Raw genomic sequence first — 17,600 nt, forward strand, 5'->3', positions numbered from 1 at the left:
GGAAATGAACTGCCGAGAACTTTGTTTGGGATTATGAAGGAATTAGATTATTTTGGAGTAGGCGATGGCAGGTTTTGGTCCAAGCCTCTTGCGGTATGTCAGGTTTGCCTTTGTTAGCATGATAAGATAACCATTTGGTCTACAAAGCACAGAGTTATAAGTGGGGTGTTGCCCAGTAATTTATAGATCTTGGAGGCCATGTGCCCTCTAAATTGTATGTTTCTAAGTGAGGAGAAAGGAGTTGTGTTCGACTTTGATCTTTCAGAAGTCATACAAATCTAAGTTAGTGAGGTCATGTTTCACTTGGTTGGAGTATAGCAAAGGTTGAAGGTTCAGCATTTTCAAAAAGATCTTCTATGGTGAAAATACTTTTGTTAGCCCTGTACGGGCCACAACTGGCTGCATCTGTAATCTAAAGCTTTTTAGTATTCCATAAAGAAATGGAGTAAGATTTATTCATGTTGAAAGAGAGGGCTCTGTCTAGAGTTAGTAGAGGTGACATAGTATCTTTAAAAATCAATCAGGATATAAAAGGACAGCTACCCGATAGGGTATCCAGGCGCTTGCAGGTCCCGGAGGTTTATTCGAACAGTCATGTCTATAAATCTTGTTGGACAGCAGAAAAGAATGCTGGGACATTGTCAAGTTTGCTAATAGTGGAAAGGGGAAGCTATGTTGTTCAATGCTAAGCCAGATCGAGGCTTTGAGAGGATCCAGAACAAACCATCGAGTGACCTTAGCAGCCAGAAAGGCAGGTTGGTAGACTGCACCCCTCTGTTTTGAGGTTAATCCTTAGCTGTTTAAGGTTGATTCTGGCTTTCTTCCCGGACCAAAGGAATTCAGAGGTACTACGATGAAAAGAATTCCTGCGAGAGGCGGACAGGAAGCATACTAGTCAAAACATTGACTAGCGAGCTCACCATCATTTAAAATAAATTGTCTCTAGTGTGCCCATTTGGGTGACCATGTTCACAAAAGGTTTTTACTCTTTTCAGTCAATATTGGCTTGCCACAAAAAGTCTGAGTTCCCCACGCATGAGGAGTGACATTGTCTATTTAACAGTAAGACCTCTGTTTTGTCCCTGTTCAGGGAGTAGTCTGAAAAGTTGGAGAATGTGTTTATAATGGCTGGGATCGCTACATCAGGGCTCTCAGTGAATATTAGAATTTTATCAGTATACTCTGCTGTTTTGAAAGTGGAATCGCCAAATTTATCCCCGGAATTTCTATAGCCTTGCTGTAAAGTCACTGGGGCAGATAATGCTCCATTAATTCTAATTCTAGCCAAGGGGTTACATATAAGGATATGCCCATTTTAATAGAAGAGTTATCTTTCTGGACATGAACCCATAGTTGTGCTCTCTTTCTTATGATAGTGTTGAACTCATACTTAAGCTGTTTTAATGACGTCAAAGTAGATTGATCTAAAGAGTGTCTATATGATATTTCTTTGGATTTAGTCTTTGGTTGCTAACTTGTCTAGGGAGATATTGATGTCTTTATTTTTCTTACCCCTGAAAAAAACACTTAAGTGTGTCCCAGAGTGTTGCAGGTGAGGAAACCAGGGGCTTTTTTCTTGTAGGAATAATGATAATTCATTGCGGGGATCTTACACTACTGAATCTCCTTCCAGGACCTCTGTGTTCATACGCATAATGCAGGCTTTAATTTGGATAGGGCATATATGTAGTGAGATCAAAACAGGTGTATGGTCAGAAATCATGATAGTTTCGATATAAGAGAATAGAGTATCCTGTAAGAGGGAATGGTTTACCAGAATGTAATCAATTCTCAAGAAACAATTGTGAGGAGGGGAATAGAACATGAAGTTGAACCAGATGGATTATGGAGTCTCCATACATCCTCTAGGCTCTGTGTGGAGCAGAGAGCTTGCATAGCTATGTGGGCTTTAAAGATTCTGTGTTGAAAGTCGGAATGTCTATCAAGGATGACGTCCATCAATAGGTTGAAGTCCCTGCCCAAGATAATCCTAGCTTTAGGGGAAATAGTGACAATTTAGATGAAAACTTCGGACCACAACTGTGAGTCGTCTATTGTAGGAGCATAAATATTTACTACGTAAAGTTCTACGTCGTCCCTCTGTAAGCGAGTGATGAACCGCCTACCATTTTTGTCTTGTTCTGAGATGATTACGAAGAAACCTGAATTTTTTCAGGATAAGGGGATCACTACATTTTTCTTAGAAATTGCCGGAGAGCAGCAAAGGTCAGTTACCCAGCCATTGCGCATGCAGATTGCCTCTTTGAAGCCAATTCTGGTCTCCTGGAGAAAGACCACGTCACCCTTAATGGAATGACAGTAATCAAATATCAGCTTTTTCGCTGGATGTTTAAGGCCTTTGACATTGAAAGAAATTATCTTTACCAAAGTCGGTTAGACTTTGGTATAGGGGAACTCGGGTACTGAGAAAAGGAACTCCTCTAAGCGGTGTATGACAGCAGCTGGTGGCTTCAAAGGCTCAAGAGAAGAAGGCGAAGTAGAGCTGCGCTGATAGAAAGGGCAAACAGAATAAAGAGAACAAACAGAGCGCAGGGAAAATAAAGGAGCAAAAGTAAACCTAACATAGCTTTGTGTTAACGCAGCAAGCCTCGTTGAGATGAAGAATGATGTGCAGAGATGTGGAAGTCTCACACTAGACAAAATGGGCAATAACCTCCTACACCTAGTAAAAGAAAAATGAGGGAGATCCACGGTGAACAAGGACCACTGAGCTACCATACAGTTTCTAGCCATAAGGACTGACAGTAATAGTGCTGCATTATAGATAATGTGCAAGCGACGCACATCATAAGGTCACCATCAGTTAAGGCTATAAACCGGTGAAGCAAAATAGGCAGAGTACAAGTGTTTGATTGTGTAAATTGTACCAAATTCTACAGACAGTTCCTCCAGCAAGGATCTACCAGCATTGCAAGGGTACACCTTCATATTTCTGGGAAGTTTCAACTATGAGCATCAGAAACAGTGAGTAAAATAAGTACACATAACTGCTTTGTACAAAGACACATCACACACCTTATGAATGCAACAATCTGCCACACTGAGCAGGCTAACGTTCTACTATATGACAACTACAACACCAACAGGCCAAAAGCATTTGTATGGATATCAAACATGTCACCACTACATACACAGATAAAGCAATAGTGAAGCAAATATTGGCAAAACATAGATGAAACAAAATCCTGAGAGATGGAATTTTTTTACCTAGTCATGAGAAAGACCTAATTTTTCTCCTATGTACCAGTATGATTTCAGAGTGTTGGTAGTGCAGTGGTTTAAAATGAGGGCTCTCGGTGTCATCACATTCTTAAGCTAAAAGGTTGAGACACAATGAGCTCACTTCAGTTCAAAGTCTTTCATACAGGTAATGCAGAGAGTTGCTAGAATCCATTCTCGAGGAAAGCAGTCTCAGACAGGGCCTTGTCCTCTTTCACTTCTGTTAGGGACCTCCTGCTCAGTGATTTCGTGCTTGAGTGAGATGACAGCGTCCGATTTAAGCAAGTGTTTAGTTTGCTCGACTATACGGTCTTACACCATGGTAATTCTGGTATCTGCATTTGACATTCTAAGGTTGAGTTCTTTAAGTTCTTTCCTGATCACCAAGACCTACACTTTAAGTACGTCTGTGTTAGTCTTGGCGCTTTGTCCTTTGTCATGAATGTCGTTCCGTTTCTTGAGGATCATTTTGAGCGTGGTAGAGTTATCTTGTTTTTCTTTGGAGAGTCTGGGGTTGGTTCCTTTTTGGATCTTTTTAGATAAACTTTACCATACTTCTACTTGAGTTCTATAGACTGCCACTATTGGTAGTATCAGGACTAACTAGGCCCAGCAAGTTCAAGGGTAATATCGTGGACACAGACTGTGGATATCAGAGGACGTTCTAGTAGGGAGATCCCCTGAAGAGGCACCTATGAGAAGCTCAGTTGTAGCAATATCAATTAATGCCATTTCAGGGCATGGTTGCAAGCTGTTCTGGTGATAGGTAGTAGAAGCAGCAGTTCGGATGTCTCCTCCAGCATGCCCTGGGAATGCACAGTGCCTCACTGGAGTTGCCCGACAGGTGTCGAGAAGGGTTCCAGCAAGCGAACTGATCTTACAGGGAAGCCTTGGTAACACAGTGTTGAAGTCACTAGATGAGCACACCATGCTGTTGCTACTGAGACCTTCGGGTAAACGGGCAAGGTTGTGAGAAACACCAAAAGGAGCCTGATGCAGTGTTACTAATAAAACCCATCAGACATTGTAGCATGCCGTCTCATAAGGTGTTGTGTCGGAGTACCACCTGAAGTGGAGATGAAAAATAAGGATTCTGAACACTACAGGCAATATGGTCAGTGAGGTGGCAGTCAGGTCGGGAAGGAACCAAGTGCAATTCACTGGAGTGTTGCCACAGCAGTCAAAGTTGCCGTCACAGCCTGCTCATGTGGCGGTTTATGCAGGACTGTGTGAGTTCTTACAGTCGGATATTAGCAGTGGGGCACAGTGCCTGGTGGAGACCGCAGAAGACAAAGTTCTGTATGTTCCTATCCGTTGTTCGTGTTTCTAGCAGGTGCCAGCGCTTTGCGGATCCTCCATCTTGTAGGCTGCACTCTTCCCTTACAAGATCAGGTTGCGAACAATGTCGGCAGTGACAAGCTTTGCTCAGGGAATCAGATTAAGCAAGTAGCAAGGGCATCCTCAGTTCAGTTCTTGAGCATCAGAGGTCATTGAGTACAAACTCTGTTGGAATACGTTAGGTGCAGGAGGCTCTACGGAGTCTAACGGGAAGCTGCCATCCTGCCCGGATGGTAGCCAAACACCCCCACAACAGACAGTTTTACCTTCAGATCAAAACCAATGAGCACCATGCTCTTGATCACTCCAGACCATCTGTCGACACCTGGAAAGGCTATGACCTTTCTCACAATAGAAAACTCCGATATAGACCTGCTGCGAATCAACATTAAATTAAGTATTAGCCCTTAAACCACTGCCTTCCTATCATAAGCAGCCACACCTAGGATGAAATCCAAAGGCTTCAATCTGACAATCAACCCAACTTCGGCAGTCACGTCCTTGATAGCATCAATGGTCAGAGCCTCCCACTGCGCCTTCATTTCTCCAAGGCTTTATCCTCTTTATCAGCATTAAATACAAGTGGTGGTCTCGCCATAAAATCCTGACTCGACTACTCTAACCCCCCTCCCCCCATCTCAGCCTGCTGCAATACCAATTCAGTTGTATTCAAACAACCAAAATACTACTAACTGACTGGTCATCACAGATGAAACCCTGAGAGCTGATCAGAGATCATTTCAATGACTTTTTATTGAATGCCTAAATCACATTCCAAACCATCACTCAGGTTAGTTTTCGTACAGTTTACATGAGGCTTATTATGTGGAAATGAGTATTGGAAATTCTTATTATTAGCACTATGTAAGGGAATCCCTTTAAAGGGGAAGTCGCAATATTAAAAGTCACACAGGAGATCATACAGCCACCTCTGCCATACTAGTGAACCCTTCCAGGAAGGGCCCCGAAGGAAAATCCCCTGGGCACTGGGTGCAGCAGTATGTGCTATCAGCAGACTCTTTTCTTGAAAGTCTCTACCTCACCTACCCCATCCTGGTAGAAAATACTGTCTCCAAGCAGATGCCAAGTACTTGCTTCTATGTACCTTTCCAATCACACTAATGCATCAGACATAGTGGCAATCACATCCATTCAAGAAGGCACTCTCTTGCTGCAAGGACATAACCCTGAACGTACCCTGCTACAACTCACCAGACAGACCACATCTGTTAGACATAACTGTAAAGTGCGGAGGTCCCTATGGCATAGGCCTTCAATCAATCAATCAGCATTTGTAGAGCGCGCACTGTCACCCCTGGGGGTATCTGGGCGCTGGGGTACGAGGTCTTCGTTGAAAAGCCAGGTCTTGAGGAAACAGTGGGAAGAGAGTAATAAACAAGCAGAAAAAGTCAAAATAGAGGACAGAAAAACAAATGAGCAGAAAAGGCAAAACAGAGGATAGATAAGTGAGCAAAAAAAGGCAAAACAGAGGGCAGAAACATGAGCAGAAAAGGCCCAAGGCAAAACAGAGGGCAGAAATTTTGCAGAAAAGGCAAAACAGAGGTAAGAAAAACGAGCAGGAAAGACAAAAAAGAGCAGAAGAAGTCAAAATACAGGGCAGAATAACGAGCAGAAAAGGCATTATGTAGGACAGAGAAACTAGCAGAAAAAGGCAAAACAGAGGGCAGAAAAGCGAGCAGAAAAGGCAGAACAGAGGGCAGAAAAACGAGCAGAAGAAGGCAAAACAGAGAGCAAAAAAAAGAGCAGAAAGGCAAAACAGAGCAAGCAACGAGCAGAGCAGGAACAAAAGGAAGGCAACAGGTAGACAGGCAGCAGAGGGTAGAGGACTGAGGGCAAGCCGGTCAGGAGAACTGTTGCAGGGGGAGCCGGCACAAGGACCTGCTCCTTGCACTTTGCGGCAACAATGAACACAAGGCATAATTTGTATGGTTGTGGCCATCAATAATAACGGTGGACTTTACCTCTGGAAATGTACCAAAATCTATGCTGAGGTGTGCCCACGGATGTGGTGGGGTGTCTTCCGTGGCTACTGGAGCTAGTGCTGTTACTCATCCCGTGATTTGACAGTAGACCCACCTGTGGACCGTGTCGTCCATGAGCTCATCCATTCCTGGAAAACGTATTTTCCTCTGCAACCGGGCTTTGGTCTTGGCTTTTCCTTGATGCCCTCGATGTGCCATGTTCACTATCGAGGCCAATAGTCTTTGCGGGATCACAATGCGGGAGCCTCAAAGCAGCAGTCCATCCGTGGTGTAGCTGAGCTCATGGCTGACAATCCATAGCTGGGTGAGGTTGGCTTGGTCTTCGGCGTTCCATCCTCCAGCTCCATCCAGGAAGTGGCTCACCATTCGGCCACATAGAGCCTCCATCATTTTCTGGAGCCAAGATTCTCAGTTTGTTGCCTCCCGTATGTGTTAAACTGTCATCGCCACTGGCAGGCCCCCTGTACTACCATGCTAATGAAGTCTTCTGCCAACTCGTCCTCCTCCTTGATGTTTTCTCCTTCTGCCTGCGGGTGGTGTGACAAGAAGCCAGCTGGGTTGTGGGCCACTGGCCAGTAGGTGACTTCAAAGTCATACATTTGTAACTGAACAGCCCACTTTTCGATTCTGGATGGTGTGTTCCAGGACGTGACTGCAAAGAGGGGTACTAATGACTTGTGGTCCGTGGTGACCATAAATTTTCATCTGCACAGGTAGAAGTGGAACTGGCAGCATCCCCATTGGATAGCTAGGCCCTCTCTTTCGATTTGGGTGTACCTGGACGCTGTCCCTGTGAGGGTCCTGCTGGCGTATGCAACAGGCACCCATGTCCTGTGGCCTGTTTCCTACATCAGCTCCGCCCCAAGCCCCTTGGGGCTGGCATCGACAACCAATTCAGTGTTGCAGTGTGGGTATGCCATTGTTCCCTAGCTTATGAGAGCCCCTTTTACTTGCCAGAAGGCCTCTTCTGCCCTCTCATTCCACTGCCACTTAGCATCCACTTTTGTTAGGGCCCGCAGGGATTCCCACAGAGCTGTCACTTTCCGGATGAACCTCCTGCAGTATGTGGTCATGCCGAGGAAGCTCCTCACTTCTCCGTTTTGGGGCATCAGTCATATGTGGATGGCTTTTGCCTTCTTCAAGTCTACTTCTTTGGAGAATATGAATACAAAGAATTCGATTGACTGTTTAAAGGAGAAGCACTTCTCCTTGTGTAGAGTTAACCTGTGTTCTGCCAGGCAGGCTAGGGTGGTGCAGAAGAGCCTGTGATGCTCTTCCAAAGTGTGGGAGTATATCAGGATATCATCACTGATGTTGATGTCGCCGTTAAGTCCAGACAGCACCTTCCTGATGGTGTTCTGGAACACTTTGGCCACTGATGAGATGCCAAAGTTGAAGAACTTGTACCCCCTGAGGCCGAAATGAGTAGAGAAGGTGGTGATATACCGGCATTCAGTATGCAGTTCGAGCTGGTTGTACCCCACATTCAGCTCCAGCTTTGAAAACCATTGCTCCCCGTTTAAGATGAATATGATGTCATCCATGGTGGGCACTAGATGACGCTTGTGGCAAATGTGCTTGCAGAGGCGGACAGCTCTGGGTTGCCTTGGTTTCGGCGCTGCTACCAGCGAGGACACTCAGTGGGTGGGCCCAAAGGCTTTCTCTATAAAATCCAGTTGTTCCAGCTTCCTCAGTTCATCCTCGACCAGGGGCCTCAGACGGAAGATTACACATCAGTGGCGCAGCACCACGGAGTGGACGGTTCAGTCAATGTGGAGTTTCACCTGTGTGTCTTGCAGGTGGCCGAGGCCTTAAAATAGGTGTGGAAAGTCTTTCAAGATGTCTCCTGGGTGGCTGTATTGGATGTGCCAGACAAAGAAGACTAGTCCCAGATCTTCCTCAGTGTTGCGTCCTAGGAGAATGCCTGTGTCCTCCTTGGTGACATAGAAGTTAGTACGTACTCTTCGGTCTCTGCATGATACTGGCAACTTGATGGCGCCAGCCAGCTGTAGTGGATGCTTGCTTCCGTGTGCAAAGCTTTTGGCTGTGGTGGCTTCTAGCCATGGGTAGGGTTGTAGCTTTTATAACTGTTCAAAGGCCATAATGTTGACTGGTGCACCTGCGTCGATCAGGACCGGTACTGATACCTTACCAACCACTACAGTGCAAATGGAGGCTAGCTTCTTCTCTCCCCCCTCTGGTTACGCTACGATGATGGTGAAGACAAAGTCTTCCTCGCAGTCTGGTGCGTAATCGACCAATTGTGAAACAGTGGCACCCGCTTCAGACTTGGCCAATCTTGCCTTTGGCCAGGCAAGGATCGTCCTGGTGTGATTCCATGCTACAATTCCCGCACTTGGATGTTGCCGGGAGTCCGAGTCATTGTCTGAGGCCTCCCAGGCTGTCAGTAGACTGTGTTGACCTTCTCTACTTTGACCTGTGCTGAACTGGGAGTGGGGGTCCTGTTGTTCTGGGTGCTCCATTGAAGGTCCAGCTCTATTTCCTCTGCTTGGCTGTTGGAGAGTTCTTGGGAATGAGCCAGAACCAGATGGCGCTGAGGGTGATGCCAGTTGGCGAAGGAGAAAGCTTCTTTGGGCAGAGAATCTACATCCCCAGCTAGGCATGGGTGAATGCGCTGGTGTGGTCAATTGGTGCAGGCTTGCGCAGCAGCTGAGAATGGTGTTGGATGGTGTCTGTTGGGGCAAGATGAGGCAGTTGATGCTAAGCAGAAGACGTAATGTACCTGAATGGCCACAAGCAGCGCTGAGAGCAATGGGCTGGGAGTAGGGAGAAGCTGTGTGCAGTACCTCTGTGATCCTCCAGGTGGTGCATGGTTGGTGTAGGGCAAGAAGAAGTTGACTGCCCAGCAGCCTCTGAGGCGGCGTGTCATGTAGCCCAAGGCCTGACTTGGTAGCTGCATGCAGTGTGCCTGTGTGTACTCGCTATGATAGAGAACTGCCAGCGGGTGGGGCTTTGAATCGTGGGGGAAATCGGCCCCTGGAAGAGCCTCCTTCCGAGTGCAGGGCTGTGCTGCTGGTAACGGTGAGTGGGAGGCAGGCAAGGGAGGTGATCCCTCAGCTGGGAGGTGGGCAGCAGGAGAGCTGGCAACAGATGAGGCCTCCACTTTGGCTGGATGCCAGGTTGATGGTCACGTTGTCTTGGAGGTGGGTGGGTTACAGAGCAGTGGTCTGTGGCTGCAGGAGCACTGATGAGGCACAGCTGGTGAGTGCTACTGTAAAGGGCTGAGGTTCCTATGGCATAGGCCTTGCACTTGGCCAACAATGAGCATTCTACAGACAGGCATACCTTGTATGTGTGTTGCCTGAGCAGTCCACAACCATTTTATTTATACCCTTTGGCCAAGCTTGGCCTCCAGGGTGTATGCAGCTTGACTCTACTCGCGTTGAGGCCGGGTGGCACTCTACACTAACCTCAGTGAGCCACTGGGGTTACTGAATTGGTTATGATGCCCATGTTTCTAGAGGTCCTGCTTAGGCTGTAGAGCGTTCTCAATACAAGCTCCTCGTATTTGGAAGCGTGTTGCTCTCCAAAGCATTCTCTCCTATAACAGCAACACTTCCTGCCCATCAATAGAGCCCTCTTGGGACAGAAAATCAACATCTATTATATGCTGCCTCTCATACAAAATGAAAACTCTCCTCAGGAAGTCATGCCTCTTGCCAATGACCTTACAAACACCAGTGCATCTGTGTCCTGATTTAAAAATGCTGTAAACTCTAACTCATATCACTCCATGCAATCTATTAAACTAACACGGATACTCTTCCTAGATACAAAATCATCAAGAGCCTTGCTCAGGCAGAACCATTACCCCTCTCAACAACAGCAACATTAAGGAGCTGCTGAGGGAATATGAAGAAGTAGCATCCAATAAAGCAATAGGGAGATCCACTATTCCCATTGTTGAAAGTGCAAGGTAAAAAGCTCAAACTTGCCCAAGAAAGAACCTGATAAAAAGAAAAAACACAAGTACTAAGAGCATTTTCATGCACTCAGCCCTAAGCTTCCTGCTGCATACCTGCAGATCACGATTAAACATAGTCCAAGCATTTTGGATCTGATTACAACAAATAATCCCAACAGATTAGTCCTTACCAAAACATGGCTGAATGACTCCCTCCCCGACCAATGATAGGCTTCCTCATTCCACCAGGAGACTTAATCATTCTCCTTGATTGGATAGGGAAAAAGGGAAGAGGGCTGGGGGGTGCAGTCATCCAAAAAGACACAATAAAGTGCCAGAGCCTCAAGGATTATCAGTCTTTGACATCTCAGTGCGTTGGTGGAAAGAAACCCATTAAACTCTGCTTACAAACTGAGAGTCTGAGTAACATTCTAGCAGACGGAATAGTCTCCATTGTCCTGGTGGAGGACTTTACGTCAATCAGACCGACAATACTCCGCCCACCAAATTGATAAAGTGTCAGGAACAACCATCACAGTGGTCCCTGTCAATATATTTTACTGTTTGCTGCAAGGCTGCAGAGGAAGGACGCAGCCCTGCAGCAAACAGTATTCTTTTTTTCCTTTTCAAAAAGAAAATCCAGAAACTGGATTTTCTTTTTGAAAAGAAAAAGAAGGTAATACTCCTCTCGCCATGGGAGACTTCTCCCATGTTGGAGGGAGCATTATAATGTGTTTACTATTCCTTGCCGCAAGGTTTTACCTGGTGGCAACGAACAGTAAAACATGACTATGTCTTGTCATCTAAATTGGATGAACGAACATATAGCCATTTCTCCGATGGCCCTTACTTCCCAGGGCCGTCGGAGGGGATCATTCATGGCGGAGACACCATAGTCCACGACGTGATTTAACAATGAGGTCTGCCTGCCTGTGAATGCTGGGGAGTGGACCAGTAAATTTGCAGGGAGGGAGCTCTGTCACCGTTGTGACGGAGTACCCTCTCTGCCAATGTATAATTCAGGCCCTGTGGGCCTTCTACCATCCACCGGCTGATAACATTAACTTAGTGGAATAACTGATTGAGCTATTGACTGAAAATACAATCTCAGAGGTAACAAAATCTTTCTAGGAGGCTTCAATTTATATTGGGGATATCTAAAAGTGTTAGTACTACTGTCGATTGCTTCTGTTTAGCGCAGTAATACTCACACTCATCTTCTAGTGACTGAAAAGGTTACATTCTAGATTTTCTCACAGTAACAGAAGAGATCAAGGTACTGATCCCACTAGGTTGGCAGCTTACTTTCTTGTTAGAGTCTGTTATCTTTCCTCTAAAACAATGACTACAGGTCAACTCAAAAGAGAAACAGTGGATTAGAGGCATTATAAACTGTGATCACAACTCACTGCCAGAAAATTAATTTCATCCTTTCAGTCCACCCAAAGGGAATAAGAAGTCAATGGGTCTGTGACACAGTATTCAGGATCCATGACAGAAATATGGCCACAGTAGTCCCAAAAACTGAAGTGTAAAAACATTACTGTATCTAGAAGACATAATTTAAACACAGAAAGAATACAAAGACATAAAAACAAATTACCTGAAAAATAAGAACCAGCACTGGGAAAAGTAAAGTCTTAGCCCACCAGTCCTCACATTGAAATGCACTTCTTTCTAAATGGATGTGCACATGCAATCAGACAAAATGCCATCAGTCACAGTGCAAGAGTTTCAATGGTTGAAGTGGACTGACCTATGTATTACCTTATGCTGTATGTCTATATGCATTCTTTAATTTAGGATTTGTTTTTAATGTGAGGCAGGCCAAACAACTAAAGCTGTCTTTAGGGCAGAGCTGAAAAAGTAGTTAGACTCCTGTCACCATTTTAGCTACAATGCTACATCCTCACAGATGAGCAAGAAGTTTACTTCTGTGCAAGGAAAGTTCACCAGTAACTCCCCTACTCTGTAAAATCAATGTAAGTTGGGGGAGTGGGTTATGCTTTGAGTGAATGTCTTACTTCTTGACAGAGAACTAAACTGTAAACTGCATGCTTTACTCGGATGCTGGTGGTTCGAAAGGGTAGCATGTGCCTTTTCCACATGGAATCACATGTAGTAGCTCTGCAACAAATTAGGAGTGGTGGGCCCAGGGAAAGTGAAAGTTTAGGAGAAAGTGGGTGGATACTAAGGGATTGTGGCAGAGTGGGAGACAAAAACAGGATGCAGTGGAAGAAGACATGTATACTCTTTCATTGAAACGGATTACAGTTTAGAGACTTCTCTGCTTAGCAGGGGCTCACGTTAAATATTTACATACAAATAGAACATCAAGTACAGCTATAAAAACAGACAATGCAAAAGAAAAAACAGGACTAACAATATGGTGATAAAGATATCATCAGTAGAACTAAAGGCAGTGGATCTAATTTACTATTAGTTCCCATTCACTTCAATCTCTTGCACAACACACAAATCCACAATCCCAGGGAACAGCACAGTACATGAACATGCAGCTACAAATGAAGCACCATAGGTTAATGAACTGCACCGTGCTGAAGGCTTCGGATGTTGGGTTCATAAGCTTTTTGATCCTTCAGCCAAATATACCAAAGAGGATTCGCTTAGGATCCACAAGACATGATAACAAATGTGCAGAATATGTTGCTAATACTTTTGCTTTTATTTTTGTAATATAATTTGTTTCAGTAATTTAATTGTGTAATGACATGCTGGTTATAATTCCTTTATATCTATATTTTTAATTTCTATCCTTGACTTCCTCAGATCCACTGTCCTTTCCTTTCTCTCTGATTCTGGGACAAGAAACCATAGTGACAAGTCCCATATTTGGGTATAGCCAGAATGATTGAGAACATTCATTTTTTACATTGATAATGTTTAGTGTTTATCCATTAAAACTCGCAATATTCCACATAGAACTTGACAACTATGGAAAGGCAGAGGGACAGAAAAAGGATGTGAAGGGTACTGCTGGTGTGTACCAGTGAAGTGAAAGTACAGAAGACAGAGAAACAAATAGTTATCAAAGATGTTTAACCTGGCAACTTCCTTCAGACCTTGGTAGGCCAAGCCCAGCTCTCCATCTTCATTCAGATATCCCCAATCCTCAGTCTTACTAAAAATAAAGAGAAGAGAAAAGGAAGACAAGGACAGGAAAGAAAGGCAAAAAGTTCACCGGCAACAGACTGGAGAAGATAGAGCAAGCAAAAAGATAAGATATTATTCCAGTAGTACAGAAAGTTTGTAGGTCTCAAGTAGGAGTTATAAAAAAGAGTTTTTATAAATAGAAGAGTTGGTTATAAGAATGCAAAAGAGCAAAGGTATTCATAGAGAGCAGATAAGCAGAAATCCATCACCACCTACTTCAAGTTGCTAATATTGAGAGTTGTCATGGTGAACAACAGAAATCCATCACCACCTACTTCAGGTTGCAAATATTGAGAGTTGTCATTGTGAACAAAGTTTCATTTTATAGATCCCATACATTTGAGCTGCATATATGCATTCACAAGCACCGATGGTATGTCATTCTTTCGGTAGCTCTGCTGTTCACTATAACAGGGATTTTAGGTCGAGACTGGGCAGCGGATGCGCTGCTCTGCGAGGCATGCTGTATTAGGGTATGGACTTGAAGCTCCGCCCACTCTCCCCCATCTCTTCAGTTTGGTGCTGTGACTGTCCTTTGTAAATGTTGGCTTTTGATTTGTTAATTGGCTTATTAGTTCCTCCTTAGTACCGCCCTGTCTTCTTTTGTAACCTCCCATCAGGACTGGACCTATTATGTGTGTCCTTACTATTGCTTGCACTAGTCCTTCGGGAGAACTCTTTGCCTAATTAATCTAAAGAGCACTGGTGGGACGGTAGCTTTAGCAATGGGGGCCACATTTTGTTTTGTATTTGCAGCGGGCTATGCGCGCTTTCACTTTCACAATGGGCCCACACACACAACTCCTGGGCCGGGCCGCGCAGCTCATCCAAATAGTTTTTTATTTTTTACATTAAATCATGGCGGCCGCGCGTTTTGGGCGCAGCTCGCCCCACTCATTATCTTTAATTATGCCATCCCCTCCCCCTGCCACCAACTCCCGCGGCACGCCACTCTGTTTACTCCCGCGCGTTATAAAATTAATTTTTTAAAAAGCCCCTTTGGAAGATAGCCGCCTTGTTGCTGGTAGATGTGCGGTGTTAGTCCAACTTCTCTATCCAATTCCAGTTTTGGAACCAGTGCCTTTCCCTCTCTGTGTCATGGCTGCTATTCTCTCTAGTGAAAGGATCATCTTAAGCTCAGTCAGCTGTATGACCGAGGTGAAAATCGACCTAGAGGGCACCTTCAGGTATATGCTGGTGCCTGGACAGGAGGAGCAATGGGACATCGTGCGGTAACCTTTGCAATTTTGGTTAATGTTGATGAAGCTTGTGCTTCCGCCAACTCTCCAACACAAAATGCAGCGAGTGCAAACATCAAACTACACCTGGATTTACCAAAGGCGTTGTATTTATTTGTAATTATATTTGTTTGCGTGTGTGGTCGGGCTTCAATATAATTAGTGACACTGACTTCACAACTGCGCAATGTTCACATGTCACAGTGTAGACTGCCCGCGTTCTGCGCTCTCCGGAAAACAAACTCATCCACTTGTCCGAGCTATGCAGAAACTTATAAGAGGCACGCAGCTGGTGTTTGAGGTAGGTGGCTGCACTACAGAGGCATGTGCACTGACTTTTTTTTGTCAAAATCTTTTTATTGGTTTTAACAAAGTTTTAACAACTTTTAAAACTCTGCCGAGCTCTAACACATACCAAGATCATCAGATAGCTATAGACAATAAACAGTTTCTCCACAAGTGCTTGGCATAATTCTTGACGTTTCCATATATGTATGTATTGTACAATCTACAAATCTCTTGTGGCGCCCAGGTACTATAATCAAGAGCTATCAACATAAACGAAACTAGGAAACAAAGAAACAGTCCCGTGGAGTTCCATCTACATGACCATGAAGTGGTTGAGGAGAGTATGGGGCAAGTTGTATCACTGTCAGGTGGGTCGCCAGTGCTCAACCCTTCCAGTCCGGGTGGAATGGGTGGGCTGCACACGAGGGAGACCACAAGAGCCCTGAGAACCACAGCTCCCGAGGAAAGCGCCACCAGGCCAGTCCAGTTACATTTGGAGGAGATGAACGGCCCTTAGTCTAGGGTCACAGGCAGAGCGGCAGGCATTCCGACAGGAATCCCACCAGTGGACTCCAGTTATAATCAAAGCCCTATGGGAGTCCGTTATGATGACCGTCATTCGTTCCAGGGCTCGCCATAGTCGGGCATGCCAGTGAGTGAGAGAGGGGGCCTCTGGTTTCTTCCAGGCTGCGACAATTGCCATTTTAGCCGCCCCCAGGAATAACCAGGGCACAGGTCAGGGGTACACACGGGTGGACGGCGTCCACCCACTATTTTCACAGGGTGGACGCCATCCACCCTTTCCAAGAAGTTGGGCCCCACTTAAAAATGTGCTGAACACGTCCCGGTGTAATTTGCAAACACTGGGACACATTCAGCAGTGCCTGCACGTTGTTGTCTGCTTTCGATCCGCAACAACGTGCAGGCGGGGTGGGGGCTTCCTTAGTTAAGACTCCTGCTGGGCCCATAACAAAGGCCGAATCCGAGGGGTCATCAGACCTCCTTTTGTTGGAGTCTCTTTGCTGGGAGAAGTCAGGAGCCTCTCACACCTAAAAGCAACTGCAGCAGAAGGGAAACAAAGGCTCACACCTTGTTAGCACTTCACACATACTTAAGAGAGGCAGCTTTTCACTTTGTTCAGTCCCTGTTTACAAGATACACTTGCGCAGTAAGAATGTCAGATGTGTTGGTCTTACACAGTATTTACACAAAATAAATATAATTTATATAGTGCTTCCTACCCCTGAGGAGGCGTTGTAATTATTTAAATATCACTATTTTTTCTTGTAAAGTACTATGGGTAGAGGAAGATTGTGCTGACAAAAGGCAACATTGTTTAATGTGTAGCTTACAAAAGTGTGAATCTTCTGCCTAAATCAGGAGGGTTTCCCTGGCTACTCGAAATATGCTCCAGTGTACTCATGATAGACAACATATATGTAAGGGGTTATAATCTGATGTTACCTCCTGTGATGTAACGTGCCGTGATGTCACGTGCTGTGATGTCACTTACCTACTGAATAACTAGGTTAGTCCCCCCACTTCTTTTTTTAGGACTTGTGCCCTGGGCATAACCACATGATGGAGCTGTCCCCCTGGGTTTGATGCTTCAGGCTCAGGTCCCGCACTCCCAAGAGAACATGCTCCAGAGAGTCTGGGATAGGGTATACCAGAATCTGTTTAATCTGAGATAGGATTTCCTTCCAGAAGAGTTGAAGGGAGGGACAATCCCACCATATGTGGCGGAAGTAGTCGAGGAGCCTACACCCCTGCTTGCATCTATCTGAGGTGTTAGGGAAAAGCGTGTGTAGCCGCTTGGGGTGCAGGTACCAATCAAAAATAATTTTGTAATGGGCTTCCCTCAGAAACATTGAACAGTTGTACTTAGCAACATCTTTATAGAGGGAGCTCCATTGCTATTCTGCTAGTGGGGAAGGCAATAGGGCATCCCAGAACCTTCTATGGCGTGGACCGGAGACAGATCCTGCGTGAGCAGGAGGGCGTAGAGAAATGAGATGCAGCCCTTGGTGGTGCTGCCCGCTTGGCCAAATCTCTACTGGGAGCAGGTCCCTGGTCGCTGCTAGTCGTATTTGGGGTTGTTGTACCCAATATTTTTGCTGGAAATAGCGGTATTCTTCTGTAGGTGGCAGTTTAAAGATTGTGGCACAGTCGGTAAAGGAACCTAGTTCTCCTCTGTAGAAGAGATCAGACAGCATGAGGCACCCGCCCTCCCTCTATCTGTCAAAGGGGCCTTCTGTTATTGCTGGGGGTGGATTCAAATGGATGGAGGTGTTAGGGGGCGGAAAGGTCATCAGGGTCAATGTCTTGGTGGGGGTATCCCATGCATTGAGAGTAGTGTCTGTGGGGATGCTAAGATAAACAAAATTGCCCTGT

At 45.3% G+C, this 17,600-nt stretch overlaps 1 protein-coding gene across 2 annotated transcripts in view; it reads right to left on the reverse strand.

The window, feature by feature from the left end:
• The window catches only part of MYO5B (myosin VB), a 1,021,014-nt gene that overhangs the window by 52,162 nt on the left and 951,252 nt on the right, over positions 1-17,600 (reverse strand). The window contains exon 30 of one of the 2 annotated variants that reach the window (XM_085629691.1): positions 13,571-13,648. The exons of the other annotated variant lie outside the window; for it this stretch is intronic. Coding sequence (XP_085485817.1) covers positions 13,571-13,648 — 78 coding nt within the window. The remainder of the gene's footprint in view (positions 1-13,570; positions 13,649-17,600) is intronic. 2 annotated transcript variants of the gene reach the window in all.

The sequence above is a fragment of the Triturus cristatus genome, chromosome 2_1, assembly GCF_964204655.1.
Source record: "Triturus cristatus chromosome 2_1, aTriCri1.1, whole genome shotgun sequence".
In the NCBI taxonomy this organism is placed as follows: Eukaryota; Metazoa; Chordata; class Amphibia; order Caudata; family Salamandridae; genus Triturus; species Triturus cristatus.